Source organism: Anthonomus grandis, chromosome 16, assembly GCF_022605725.1.
Source record: "Anthonomus grandis grandis chromosome 16, icAntGran1.3, whole genome shotgun sequence".
NCBI classification, from domain to species: domain Eukaryota; kingdom Metazoa; phylum Arthropoda; class Insecta; order Coleoptera; family Curculionidae; genus Anthonomus; species Anthonomus grandis.
This window is the reverse complement of record NC_065561.1, coordinates 6,295,049-6,310,892: the sequence shown is the minus strand read 5'-3', so window position 1 is coordinate 6,310,892 and position 15,844 is coordinate 6,295,049. Positions and strand designations below refer to the sequence as shown.

Below are 15,844 nucleotides of genomic sequence, written 5' to 3'. Positions count from 1 at the left end.
AAGACCTGTTTAAAGGCTTTGCAAATGTCTGGAGAAATAGCTAAGGTTTTCCACAGAAAATTCGGAAAAATTTAAGAGCTTTATCAATTTAACCCAGAGTTCGACAAACACTCAAGATAACTAATAAGGAGACTAATAGAAAGATTCTCTACCTGTTTATTGAAGAGACGTCATATCAGAAGCTAACCTATAAGGATGTTGTGGACGCTTTGTGTTCTCTAATGGAGGAACTGCTTGGCGACAATCTGAAAAGCCTGGATACTTTCAAGCTGGAATGCGGACTCGATAAGTTGGACCGATGGATGATTCATAGCATGTTAGCAGTGGTCTTCCAGCTTACAGGCGTGCAAGTTTTGCTATGCTGTTAAGTATAACAGAAAGAGTACCTCAACATCGTTCTCCGGAGAACAGGTCCTGTTGCAGGAGGGGAACCTTCTGCTCATATCAATATCCACCATCTTTAGCACTTAGCATCATCATCAGACAGCTTAAGTAAGGAGAGGCCAGTGTACTACCTTAACCGCAAATATATCAGCTATTCTCCATCATTCGGGAATCATCTTGGCATAAGCGACAGGCACACCACGCGATATCTCTGGAGACACGTGGAAGGTTACCGAATCTTATGGAACATTGTCCTAATTAGTAGATAAGGAACTCTCGCCGCTAGGAGACAGATTAAGCCCGAATATTGGCGCGAATTTTAAATCAAAATAAATAGTAGTAGATAAATACAGTGTAAATAAATGCTTCTAGTAGTGTGAACGTGTGAATAAATCAGTTGACTATTTTTGTGCATCAAGTGTTTTAATTCAAATCAAATCATATCCGCGATCCCATGGCGTAAAGAATATCCTTTTCAGCTCATAGAACATAGATCGGGAGGCTTGGAGATCGCAATAGCGAGGCATAAATTGTATTCCAACAGTGTTTTCCATTCTTGGAGCATGTAGGATTGGTGACCCTCAATACGTAAGTTAAAGCAGCAGATAATAATTTAAATTTTTTTCAAAATAGAGCATAAACATAAGCGTATGTTGGTTTGGACTACATTATATTGTTATGGATGGAATTAGTTTTTAGTTTAATTTTTTATTATTAATTTAAGGCGGTTTTTTTATGTGTTTGTTTAGCTTTACAGAAAATATTATTTATGTTAAAAAGTGTTAGACGATTATTAAAACTATAAAGGTTTACGTCAATGTAAGCAGAATCAACCTTTTAAAATTTTAAACATATATTTTTATTTTTATTTTACATAAGTTTCTTTTCTACTATTTTATCAATTGTCAATCCAAGTATTCACCAAGATAACCAATAAATCAATTTCCAATAAAAACAAAGTTTGCCGACAAACAAATAATAAAAATAACTTCTTGTCCGACCTCGATTTTATTTGAGACGTCGGCTCAGCCAACAGCTCTACCCTTTTCTAAAGCGGAAGCCATTAATTGAACGAGAACCGACATGTTTTCCCAAATGACGGGTTTCGCCCTCGGGGGCGGTGAAATCGAAAATCTCGGCGCTTCGTTAAAATACCCCCTTGCCCTTCCTAAAACATTTGCCATAAACGTTGCTTTGGACTTTTATTGCAGCAAGGGAGATCCCTAGATTAAAAAGTTAGATGGTGATGGTTATCTGTCTTCGTTTTATGCGTTTTATAACAACTTCTATAATGTTTTGTTTTGTTAACTGTTGTTATAAAAATGAATGACATAAATTTTCAATTATGATCAACGAGATAAAATGAAATTTTGTGCTTTACTTACAAAACGCGATAGGAAAACAACTAAACACATTAAAGGAATGCTTATAACAGTTTTAATAATTAGTTTAAAACGAATGTAATAATTAAATTTTTGTCTTTAACGAGTCTTCGAGATGCTATAGAATAGGTTTTTTTTTCTCTTTTTCATAATTTATTTTTACTGTTTCTCTTTAATTATGGTTCCAGCTCACGATTGTTACTTCTGATTTCGCACATAATTCACAACATTAGCATTTATAGGTTTTCTAATTATTTGTTCGCCCAAAGAATACATTATTTGACAAAAAATTTGCTTAAGACTAGAAAATTATTTTTTTAGAAATGACTGAAATGGACGCAAATCTCAAATGCCATAATCACATTCAATATGTAACTAATAAAATAAGATGTTTTGTTATTAAATTTAAAGAACTGAAAAAGTATATTAATGAGAAATATTTATTATCATTATATGCAGCACTTATTCAACCACATTTAAACTATGGTATTTTCATTTCGGGTGTAGCGCTAAAGATTCACTTATACCCATTAAAAATTATTTAAAAATAGATTTTAAAAATTGTTTTAGGTAGAAACAAACAATAGTGTTCAGATTAATTATACAGAGAAAGCAGAATTTTGGATCTTAGATAACTCTTTTTTCAAAGCATTGTGATAAGGCAATATAAAAGGAAAGATATTCTTATATTTTATATGTGATATGTGAAATATTTATTCTAAATATTTCACATATCATGAAACACGACTTAAAGCTTACACTGGATCACCGCCCAAAGTCGAAACAATGCAGCTACTGCGGTATATTAGCCTAAAAATTCACGGAGTGAGTTACCCTCTGGGCTTCTTAGTGTAAGAGGGTTTACAAGATTTAAGCTTTAATTAAAAGAATGGATTCTAAAAAAAACAAGATTAAAAATTGAAAAATTATTGATTCTATGAACTCTTAAGAAAAGAAAAAAGGAAAAGAAAAGTATTTTCAATGGATGAGGTAGAAAAAATTAAGGACAATTGTTCCATGAGTGTTAAAGTCGAATTCCAAATACGGAAAAACTATTTATATTTCGATTTATTCTATTTATACAACATTGTTTATTTATTTACTAATTTTTTTTTTTTTGAAGACATACAGTTTAAAGAACCAAATGGAAAATATATCTACTTATTAGCATCGAAATTCTAATCATCTCTTATTCAGCTGCCTTTACTTTAGTTTTTGTTTCGCCCTTTATTCCCCTGTTATTATATGATTTTAGGTTAGTTTAGCTCTGTTTTGGTTTAAATTAAACATTTAAAAAAAAACTATAAAAATTAAATAATATGTCTTTTAGCTAAATAAACCAACAAAGATGTGGCTTCATAGTAGACTTTCATAATTAAATGTATAGTAGTAAGTATACTTATAACGAATTTCTTATTACAAAAATAATTATATATTATTTCTTCTATACATTTGTAGCCCTGAAAAAAAAAATAAACATTTTTGAAAGGTTGTATTAACTTAAAAGGCATTTTATTTTAATAATAGCCCTAATCAGGACCGATACCTCAAGAAAATTGCTCTAAATATAATAATAATTATAATATATATATATACAGGGTTACTGGTAATTCGATACATTCCTTTGGAGATGTGATAGGGGAGGGGGTAAGAAGTAAATTGAACCCTAATATGTATTATGCAAAAGTTGATAGTTTTCGACATATTTAATTTTTTCTGTTTTTCTTGAAAATGTAGACCTTAGTGGTTTAAAAGGCAGTTTCCAGAAAATCCGCTGTATATTTTTTTAACTTTTTAGGCAAAATACATGCTCAACACAATAGTGTTACGTTTGTAATGGCAAAAGTCCCGCAAATAGTAGTAACCATAGGTAAATTCTCGATGCAAAGTGTAATTTTTTTTTCTTAAATAAAATACTACACTTTCTAGTGGATATTTTTTGAAAAAAAATTATGCTACATTCTTCAAAATTTTCTTAAAACTTCCTTATTACCTAAGCTAGCTCACAGGATACAAATGCTTAAAAGTTAGGTGACATGGTTTTGTATTTTTATTATAAATTGTAAAGTAACGCATTTATCAGTATTTACCTTCACAAATCTTGTTCAAAATGAGAGCCTCTATTGCGAATACAGGCTCGGCAGCGCCTTCTCATTTCAGTCTTTGTTGTTCTAGTTATTATGGTATTCCTGATCTGCTAGGATACGTTGGTTATTCTTTGGATAAGATCTTCCCGGGTAATTATTGGGGTTGCATAAACCAGTGCTTTCATTTGACCCCATATGCTATAATCAAGCGGGGTTAAGTCAGGGCTTCGTGCTGGCCAAGCTATTGGACCTGACCTACCAATCCAACGATTCGGGAAACGTTCTTTCAGGAACTGCCGAACTGACCGTCGAAAATGAGCTGGACAGCCGTCATGTTGAAATATCATTCGTCCTCTAACGGCGAGAGGAATATCGTCAAAAAGATCTTGTAGGTCATGTCGTAAAAAATTTTCATAAATATCCCCGTTTAAATGGTCTGGGAAAAAATGTGGTCCTATTACATCCCGGCCAATAAGTCCCATCCACACATTTACAGAAAACTTTCTTTGAAAACTGGTTTCTCTTGTTAAACGGGGATTTTCTTCGGCCCAAAAATGAAGGTTATGAAAATTTGTAATGCCCTCATGACTAAACTTTGATTCGTCCGTCCACAAAATGTCGGTTAAAAAAGTTCTATTGTCTGCATCAGAATTTATAATAAATCTGCAGAATTCTACCCTTCTTATCGGGTCCCCTTCTTCCAATCCTTGGACAGGCGTATAATGGTAAGGATGGCTTCCCATTTGCCGAATCCCATTCTCCGAATTGCATATTCAGCGTTAATAAACGTGGCCATAGCGCAGAAACCAATAAAATACCTTCTTTGAAAACACGAGAAAAATAAACTCGAAACTCGTATTTAACTACTTTCCACAACAATTATTGCTGTCAGACTATCTACACATCAAATTTTTAACAATAAAATTAAAAAAACAAATTGTTGCTATAGTACTTAAATACCATAGAAGTAAATACCACTTGGCATTTTTCAAGTGCGTTCTTACTATTAATAATAAAAATACAAAATTCTGTTAAAATTTTTGTAGCATTTATAGCCTATGAGTTAGCTTAGATAATAAGAAAGTTTTACGTAAATTTTGAAGAATGTGGCATAATTTTTTTTAAAAAAATATCCACTAGGAATTGTAGTATTTTATTTAAGAAAAAAAAATTACACTTTGCATCGAGAATTTACCTATGGTTACAACTATTTGCGGGACTTTTGCCATTACAAACGTAACACTATTATGTTGAGCATGTATTTTGCCTAAAAAGTTAAAAAAATATACAGCGGATTTTCTGGAAACTGCCTTTTAAACCACTAAGGTCTACATTTTGAAGAAAAACAGAAAAAATTAAATATGTCGAAAACTATCAACTTTTGCATAATACATATTAGGGTTCAATTTACTTCTTACCCTCTCCCCTATCATCTCTCCAAAGGAATGTATCGAATTAGCAGTAACCCTATATATATATATATATATATATATATATATATATATATATATATATATATATATATATAGAATTAGTTAAGGAATATGAAAAATGTCTAGCTATTTAGATATTAGACATTTTTATGTAATCTTACAAAAAAATTATGTTTAAGTTATATAGGTATTTTGTTCTTTGTTATTATTATTATTATTATTGTTATTTTTGTCCCACTAACAAGGTTTTCCTTTTGTGGATAAACATTTATTTATGGTACCTTATTTGTTTTACTGAGTTGTAATATTGAGAAATTTGATATAAATAAACTTATTATTATTATTATTATTATTATTATTTACAGCCAGTTAAGGCTCGCACTCCCTCTAAGGGGGGAATCATTTACTTATCCCAGATACCTGCGATATCAAAAGGATTAAGCTCTGTGGTTTGTGGGGGCCTTTTCGGTGTCCTTAAGTGACCTGAAATTTAAAGTTATCTCCTAGAAATTTCCGGGTGCTGCGAGCAGTTGCCAGTAGTACTGCCTTTTGCATGTGCTTATATAGATGTTCGCCAGTTCCTAGTTGTTTAAGGTATTCCAGTAGACTCTTCGGTATTATACCCGTTGTCGATATAACAATTAACATTTATAACAATATTATTATTATTATTATTATTATTATTATTATTATTATTATTATTATTATTATCGTGTTACTATATACAGGTTGGAAACTTCATCTGAAAAATATTTAATAAAAAATAAATGGGAGTATCTTTTACAATAAAAACTTTTTATAAAGGGTGTGTCATATAGTAATTGCCAATATTAACTTTCTTGTTTCAAATAAAACAGCACTCGCATATTAATCCATGTTCAGATTTTAGACAAAATTCCTAAATGTTGGAGGTATCACATGCATCTCATACTTTGACTCAACTATACGAAAATAAATAACTTTTCCTTAATAAATAGTAACAATGCAAAAGCGCCTATTTGCCTCCTTGTTGTTCAAGGATCAGATAATCAAACTAGTTAATGTCACATAATGACATTTTTATTAATAATAACTGTAATCATAATAAAAATCAGTCTATTGGTCTGTTATCTATCTCTCTGCGCGTTTGGACTATAAACGCATTTCTTTTTACTAAAATGCACTTCTCATAGAATAGAACTCGATATGTCGGTCGAAATATTTCTAAACAAAGATATCTGTATCAGAAAACACCAATAATACAATAAGATAAACAGCTTGGGATAATTTATGTCACAAATATATGGTATTAACCACTGTGAAAAAGATATACTTCAATGTAGTAATCAAATGTAGTTTTTGCATTTATTTCCTAGTACATACAACGTTTGGTCTTATTTTCTCTAAATAATAACAGATTTAATAAAGAAAAAGCAACAATTCAAACAATATCTAGGGTTAATGGTTATGACGATAGGATTATAAGCTAAGATAGGACTATAAGCTGATTAGAAGACACATGTTGAAAGTTAATGTTAAAAACTCTACTACATTTGAAAAAGATAAAAATAGACAACAAAGATTTAATTTTAATTTTCTCCTGAAACTGCTAAGATCCTTAAAGGAATAAGTGTGTGAAATAAAAAAATTTAGTTTATGGTAGAACTGTTTTTTAATGAGTGAAGTGTCACGCCAAAGTTTTCAACCATAGGAACAAATTGAACACAAAATGTTTGTAATAATAACTCAAGTTCTAAAAGAAGAATTAAAAGATCGGCGCAGCAAACACGAAAAAAATCTGATGTCTATCTAAATCTGACGTTTCTGTGATTCCTAACACAGAAACCAGTGAGCCAATAACCTAACCAGACTCACAGCTTTAATACCTATATTAACTCCTCCAAATATTATATTGTGGCATTTACTACGGATATGTTTTATTCAGAGCTTTTTTTGGAGACTTATGTTGTCCATAGTTACAATTGAAGATGCGACACACCAACCCAGAGGTGGAGGCGTCATTCTCACATTCCACAAAAAACTGGGAACTAAAATGAAGATGAATGATAGAATGAAGAAAAACGTGGTCTTTTTATGCTGTAAGAGTAGAAGAAGTTCATTAGTAGAAGTTCCTTTTTCTATAAATAACGCTACTGTAAATTATTTTTTGATCAGCATATTTACAGCAATATTTACATCAGCACAATTTTTAACACTCCATCATTTTCAGCCTCGGGTCAACTGAGTAATTTATTTAACCTGAGTGGTTTTAACTCTGAAACAATTTAATAATAATCGTATATGCGATTTAGTTTATTGTCAGTTTTTAATATTTTAAAATCAGTGTAATGCATAATGAGTTTCAGAAAATTTACATCATCTCACATGAGCTTTAATATTAAAGTATTAAAGCTCTACTTTATATCTTCTCCCTGATAAAGCAGACAATTCAATTTTCGTAAGACCAAATTTCCTGATCTTTAAAATTAAATGCTTTAAATGGACTGGTCTCTCTTTAAAAGTATTTATACAGCATATCTGGTCGAGAATGATTACTTTAATTAGTCAGGCGCTTCTGAGATAACAAATAATTCACCTGAAAGGAGCATCCCTTTGATGAATCACATTGAGAATTTTCTTACTAAATTCCTTTTCCAAGTTATTCGAAATAGTTTTGTTTTCAAAAACTAAAGACAAGCTATCAACATAGCTACTATCCAAGAAGTCATGAAATTCTCCTCATATTTATATGACATTCTCAATAGCAAAATCCAAGTAGACGTAATTGTCTCTGACTCTTAAAAAGTTTTTGTCCAAATTGATCATAATATTTTTTCAAAACAAGCATCTTTCAAAAAGCATCTAGTTAATTCGGGTATTTCTACAAACTAGTCAACATATTTAGAATTGAGATCTGATCTGCTAGATAGATATCAGTGTTTGCTAATTGAAGGTTTCAAATCTCAATTATATATTACGACATCGGGAGTTTTTCCACTTTTATTTGTATGCGATCTATAAAAAAACTGCTAAATTGCAACAAACTTTTCTATGCTAATAATTAACTTCTACCAAAAAGTTACAGGTACTGACTGTATAATTCTTTACACTGACATTAGTGCCATTAGTAAATGGTGTATATTGAATAAATTAAACTTAATTACACAAAATGCAATATTGTTTCATATAGTGGAACTAAAGAGACAATATTTTGAATAGGCTTTTTTGAGTAGAAATTGAAGAACCTGAGAAGCGTATTCGGCCGAAAATTTTCTTTAATTTAATGTAACTTGGATGGTGAGTTGTGCATCTAGATCGTTGGGTTTTATAATAAGAAACTGTCTATAGTTTTCTCAGCTTTTCACATTTAAAGTTTTGTATTCCTCATACGGTCCACTATTTACTACTGCCAATCGATGGAAGCAGTTAAAAGAAGATTTTTAACATATTTAATGTTTAGAAAGAACGGGAGTTTCCCTGAATATGTATTCCCGAAATAATATTGTCTTCTAAGTTATTTTGTTCAAATGTAAAGGTCCGCCGAGACTGGCATTTCCTGGAATTACATGCCAAAACTGAAAGTCCATATTTACAGTAACAAATTAGTTTCCATATTCCTCCCATGGGTTTTAGATTTAATCCCTCTTGAATTTCTTGTAATTTTAATTTTGTCAAAGGTCAAAGACGACTATTTAGGAATTTTAACATAGCACACTAAATTTAATGGATTTGATTTCTATATTCAAACATTTGAAGATACACAGTTGTTCTATTTGAATAAACGATTTTTTTTACATTTTAATGAGATTAATTTTGATTTATCTTTTGTAATATACCGAGTGTTCCAAAACGGTGGTGCTAAACTTAAGAAGGTTGTTTGGGATATTATAGTGAACAGTGTTTGCATAGGAACTTCTAGTCGAAAATGAGCCGTCTTGCCTTCACTTTTCACTTAAAAAGTTGTTACCTTTTGAAACTAAAAAACAATAATATCTTAGCTATTATTAACGTAACAATAATATAAAAGTTATAATAAAGTTTCAAAATGACGACCTCCAACCCGGTTGCATAACTCGATTTTTCGCTTGTTGGAGTCTTGCTGTATGTGATGACAGGCGGCCATCACTTTTCCTAGTAATTTTTCTTGGGTTTTACAGGAGTTTACAACAACTTTATGAAACTCTAGAGAAAAATTCATGGGGTTAGGTTCAGACTTCGCGCTGGCCACCTAATAACACCTTCTGTTCCGATCCATCGCTAAAGAAATTGTTGGTTTATGTGATCTTGTGCAAATCGAGAAAAATATGCCGGTGCATCCTCATGTTTTAACCACATTCTAGATCGGATTGCTAGATCGTAGACGTAGAGGAACGTGGGCATTGTCTAATAGATGAGGAAGTATGTCTTGTAGTAAAAGTAAGTAGATGTTACCAGTTAGCCAAGGTAGAACTAAGTACCGACCAATTAAGGAGCCGGCAACAATACCGGCCTACATGTTAATCGCAAATGCTGTTGGTGAGCTTTCACCCATGCTTCATGGGGATTTTCAGCATACCATATGGGGCTATTGAGATTATTGAAGTAACCATTCTTGGTGAAACAGGCCTTATCGGTGAAAATAATGATTGAATCAAAATCCGGTTGATGTACAATATGCTGCAAAAACCATACACAAAAATCTACTCGCGGCTGGTAATCTAGTGGATCTAGTACCTGGACATTTCGAAGGTGGAAAGAGTGCAGTTGCTGCTCGTAAAACACCCGCCACACTGGTGAACAGCATCCATCTGATGCGCAATTGCACGCGTGCTAGTTCTAGATTGTTCAGTAATTCTGTTTAAAACCTCTTTCTCAAAGGCAGCTCTTTGTGCAGTTCGTGGAAGTTCTGAAGCACTCAGCATGGAGCCGATCAGCTTTCTCTAGTATTGCATCTTGTCTCGCCATAGATAAGATGCATATTAGCGTATTCTTTAAATATCAAATATAAAACTTTGTCGTAAATAAATCGAATATGAAACAAATAGGCTGGTATTTCGACTAAAATAAAATGGCCAATAACTTTAGGTTAGGAAAGGTTTAGGAATTCAGTATTGATAAACAAGTATTGAGAGACAAAAAAACGTTTATAAATTCCTTTCTTTTTTTATATTCTGCATTACTGAAATTTGTAATAAATTATTTATAAATAAAATACTTTAAGGAAAAATGATGGAGTAAAAACGGCTTATTTTTGCGTAGGGGTTGTTCATTATAATGTTTCAAACAACCCCCCATAAGTATGGCACCACCTTTTTGGAACACCCGGCATATGGCATATGCCCTTGTAATATAAATATACTTGAGGATAAATAATATGCGGGGCTGCGTAAAGCGGAGTCAAATATTAGATTATTTGAGCCTTGGCAGCCTACAAATAAGCATTTATTGTGCCATCTATGTTTTCATTAACTTTTATGAAGTCATAATGAAGTCAATAAATTAAAATTTTTTCAAAAGTAAGCTCAATATTATCATAACGTTAAAACATAATACCTATGAGAAAAAGTTGCTAATCGAGTAAGTCACGTGTAGGTACACAAAAAAATTAACTAATACCTCCAAGTATATAACAACGGTGCCCATTTCTTGCTTCCATCCAGCTGCTGGATCCCATTGTTCTTTAAATGAAGATATCAGACTGGAGCTTCATTAAATTCAAAACACTAGTTATGCTCCGTGGCGAATTAAATCCACTTCAACGTGCTCATTCAAAGTTTCTTGTTGCGCTTTATAGTATACACGACGCGGAAGAGGGTTTTAATTAAAGGTCACTTTAGGTGTAACAAAAAATACTTATTTTGATGTTAGTTTATGAAAACTTGTTTAAATATTTCTTGATTTTAAATCAGAGTTTTTATTTATTTTTTAAAATATTTTACTAAACCATTTGGCTTAAAAAATCACATAAAAGTAAGAAAATATAAAATTAAAGAACTCAAAAGAATAAAAAGAAAGCACATTTTGACATCCTATGAGATCGCTTGTTTTGTTTTTATAGCATAATAAATAAAAATTCTTTGACGAAAAAGGCTTACAGCATGTCAAATTTTATTTTAAGGAATACAAATTTTTAAATAAATGTTTAGTTTTCCAGACAAAGTTATCTTATACAGGTTTGCGAATAGAAAACTACACATTTTTTTGATTTGCTGCGTGATTGCATACTGCACTATGGAGTCTTAAAGCGTTATTTTATAATTTTCAAATATTTATCATTAAAGCTGTTTATACCCCTACCAAATAAGATTAATTGAATAAATGGTTTTATGGAGGCAATTCGGCATTCCAATGCAGCGATTTATTCTCAGTAAATTTTAAAAATAGACCGGTCCCTTCCCATTTGTGCTAAAACTATTTTAAATGTCGGTTCAAATTTTGAGATATCTTTTTGCCTCCCAGAATATAAATATTGTTACATCAAAGCTTAAGAATCATCTATTGAAAGGGTCCAGGAAATAAAACGGCAAGAAGAAATGGTTTGTAGTACTTTAGTTTTGGATTCAACACGATTGAGCAGAAGTATTGGAAAGGGACTGGGTATGCACCATAAAACTGTGACGAGTATTTGGAAAAAAACATGGATACAAATGTTTTAAATATTCCAAAACTCAAAAGGTATGTTCTGAAGACCAGTGGCGAAGTATTCCATTGTTCTTTCTGTTCGTTCCATTATTCGTTACTGGTCTCAGGAAAACGAGCGCAAAAGAATTCAGTTCCGAACTTAGCTCCCTCAAAAGTTCAATGTTTGGGCTGGTATTTTTGGCAACCATTGGTATTATTGGCAATTTTTCATTGATGGTACTTTGTACGCCGAAAAGTACCTTTGAGTTGTTATAAAAAGTTCTTCCTACCGTTCAGCTCCTCCCTGATACAGACCTGAGATCAGTCTATTTTCAACAAGATGGCTGTCCTGCTCATAATGCGGTTAGAGGTAGCCTTATTAGTGGGACTGGCAATGGCTACTAAGATCTCCCGATTTGTCACCAAATGACTATTTGTGGGATTAATAATTCTACCAATGCTGCGTGATATTTTTTTAAATTTTGCCGCAAGAGATACAGCCCCCATCGATGTCAGACGTTTACTAAAATAAAATTTAAAGTCATCGAACTCGAACCTTGAACACCATCGTAATGCGCGGCGGGGGCGTTGCATATCTCGCCTGTTGCAACATCTTGCCTGTTATTTTATATGTGTAGTGTAACATTCGCCACCATATGTGTAATGTACGGAAACATATATATACATAATATACATAATATACGTAATATACGGAAAGCGGAATTTACATTACACGCATATGTGTAATGTAAATTCCGCCAAAACTTGCTGGAACTTTATATGTGTAGTGATGCATTCGCCAATCTGTATATCTCTCCATAAGGGGGTATGTAACGTCAAAATTATTGATTACAGAAATATTGACCAAAGATAATACTATTGATTTTATGACTATATTTACCAATACGACAATTTTCCACCTGACTTGTCAAAAATATTAGGCCTCATATTGATCAATTGTCAGTACTGCCTATAACCCTGTTGTATATCGGGTTATCTAATTTAAATTATTATAACCAACAAGTTGTTTAGCCGACGCGTTTCAGCAACTAAGCGAAGTAGTTTATTTTCCTTCAATATTTACTAACCAGAAACACAGATTCTTACATCAAGAAATGCACAACCAGAAAATTTACATCATCATTGCTTCTGAAAGACCCTCTAGCAGAATATTTTCGAAAAATTTTAGATGGTATATTATTAACTGACATAAGAAGTCGATAACTAATAACGATTTTTTCTCTTTTTATAGAACTACGTAGAATAGGAAATGAGATGTAATTTGGAAATACCGACAATAGAATAGTGACAACATGTGATCCTAAAAACACCATAAATCTATTGGCATGGATCAATAACTCCATACTTTTATCAACGTTTTTTAATCGGCCATTTTAAAGTGTATCACACCAGCCATGATCATATAATAGGCGAGTTTTAGCGTTAACCAGGTTACGTTTCCTGATAACGGTGTAGTAAGAATTATGTCACAGTCACGAGTATTAGATTGTAAAAAGTTTTGAAGCGCAAACAAACTTATTTCAGATTTAAAAAACACTTAGAATTGATTTAAATTTTAAAGTCAAATTTTACTAATATCTTATATGTAAAAAGGGACAGTCGAAATTACACACTCATTATAACTTTTGAAAAAGTAGAAGATACCCTTAAATAATAGGATCTCATGATTTTATCAGGCTTGTGTTTAATGTGAGAAAGACCGGTAATATAGGGATTAATTGTGACGTCCAGAGCATGTTTGAATGAAAATAGCAGTTAAATGAGATTCAACATAAAAGCTGGGTTAAGAGATTCTTGTGACTCCTCTTGATATCTCAAAAAATCCTAACTCAATTCTACATCCTAGCTCTTATTCATAAATATCCTAAACCTTCCTTTAACACTGATCATATGACTGGTCAGGTAGATGATTTTTCCCCACCAATCCCTACATTCTCATTCACCAGAGACTCGCTCATATACCTTTGGTAATAAAATTGATAGTCGTGTTCCTCTATGTCTTAGATTAACATTAGATATTAAAAAATTCAAAAGCAAGTTAAAATCTCTTGTATTACCTAAGGAAGACATAATATAGATTTGATGAATTTCTTAACGGTACTTTTTAACCTGTGTTTTAACATCATTTGCATATTTTGTTTTGTTCATAATTGCTTTTTTGGTAATTTGTTTTTGAAAAATTTTATAGCTATAAACAAGATTTTGCCTTACGTAATATAGTACATTTTCTTTCTTTCTTTCTATAATATGAAGGAAGGAAACAGGCATATAGCGTTCTAACGTAATAGAGAGGTTTAACTTAATTAATGATACTTAGTAAAAAATTATAAGAAAAACAAATGGAAAAATAATGGTTTGAAGCAACTATGCAACCAGAAGATACTAAAGTTGCAATAAAAATTAAATATCTGCATAAGCAAGTAAAATTACCTAGGGTATAGAGTGCTATGGTTGGAACCTTTGGTGTGACACTCAAATTACGAGACAGTTTTACCAATAAACTCTAGTTTTAATCTTCTTCCGAAGATGCTTAAAGAAGATGGTTAAAGTACTCGTCAGGAGCTTCAAAATGATGTGCCACAAGACTACCCTTTCCATTTAATTTTTTTCCAAGATGGCGCTCAGCAGCCACCTTGAAATTTTCATCTGTCAATTTTGCTTTAAAACATAGTATTCATTCATCAATTGCATTATCTCAAGTTTCAATATTTTGAATTGATCCGTTCAAAAATAAAGAGGTGGGGACATTAAAGAAAAGCACTGTATATATAGGATACATCATCGCATAACGCTTAAATTGAGAGGCTAATGAAATTAAATGAATTTGTTGCCCTTATACCTACTGAAAATCGTCAAGAGCTTTCTTATTGTTTTGCGTACCTGTAGTACTTGAGTACCTGTAGTACGTAGGGTGGAAGGTTTTAATTTATCAACTAAAAAAGAGCCTTCAAAAAGCAACAATTAACAACAATTCACCGATTTCATTTAAAAAACATAACTATTAAATTTATTGAGATTGTAATATTGTAGATATACGATTTTATTTATCATTCCGTTAATTTAAATGTAGGATTTGCTATCAAGTCTATATTCTATTGGGATTTTATCGAGTTGACTCTAATTAAGACTGATTTAAAAGTAAAAACTTATTGTGTGCATTTTTATTTAGTTATATAATTTTTAAGTTATATAATTTTGTTATTAATTTAGTATATTTGCATTTATTTTATAATATAGACTCTAGAAATAGTTTCTTAGTGAATCGTGTAAATAGAACAGAAGAAAATTAAGGAAAAAATTTATATTCTTAAAATATAAGAAACAAAGTACCTATTATTTGTAAAAACCTACATAGCTACTTGAACTAGTGAAATATTATGCAATGGTAATTTAACCATAAAATAATATATTGACATCTTTTATAATTGATAATTTTATGAACAAATCACAAACTCTTCCAAATACGTTCAAACTACAAGGATAAAAACAGTATCAGCCATGTAAGAGATTTAGGTAAAATCGAATTGAAAGCTTTCCTAGGTTTGTTGATTTACACATCGGTATTCAAATCGAACCATGAAAATATAAAAACAATTATAATATTAAATATAATTAAATATAACAATTATCAAACATAATATATTGACATCGATATTAACAAATTGAAGATCAGCAGATCTATGGACTTAGAATGAGACCAAACATACTACTAAACTTTGATTATATTTGATTTATTAGGAAAATATAACAATTTATAAGGGTAACCTCCATAAAAACATAATTGATAGATCCGATCAGTTTAAAAATAAATAAGTTGTTAATAAGATAATTTAATATTACAAAAACTTTGATTTCATTTCTTGTGATTTAAAAAAAAGACTAATAATATAATAATAGCATAAAAAATCTTATAAAAGGGAATTTTATACTCCATCTTAAAAACAGCTTCTAAGCAATT

The 15,844-nt window shown here is 31.3% G+C and overlaps 1 protein-coding gene across 7 annotated transcripts in view; it reads right to left on the bottom strand.

The window, feature by feature from the left end:
* The window catches only part of LOC126745640 (protein still life, isoforms C/SIF type 2), a 252,589-nt gene that overhangs the window by 133,519 nt on the left and 103,226 nt on the right, over positions 1 to 15,844 (bottom strand). The window contains exon 2 of one of the 7 annotated variants that reach the window (XM_050453575.1): positions 10,861 to 11,075. The exons of the other annotated variants lie outside the window; for them this stretch is intronic. Within the exon in view, the coding sequence (XP_050309532.1) occupies positions 10,861 to 10,887 (27 nt within the window). The 5' untranslated portion in view covers positions 10,888 to 11,075. The remainder of the gene's footprint in view (positions 1 to 10,860; positions 11,076 to 15,844) is intronic. 7 annotated transcript variants of the gene reach the window in all.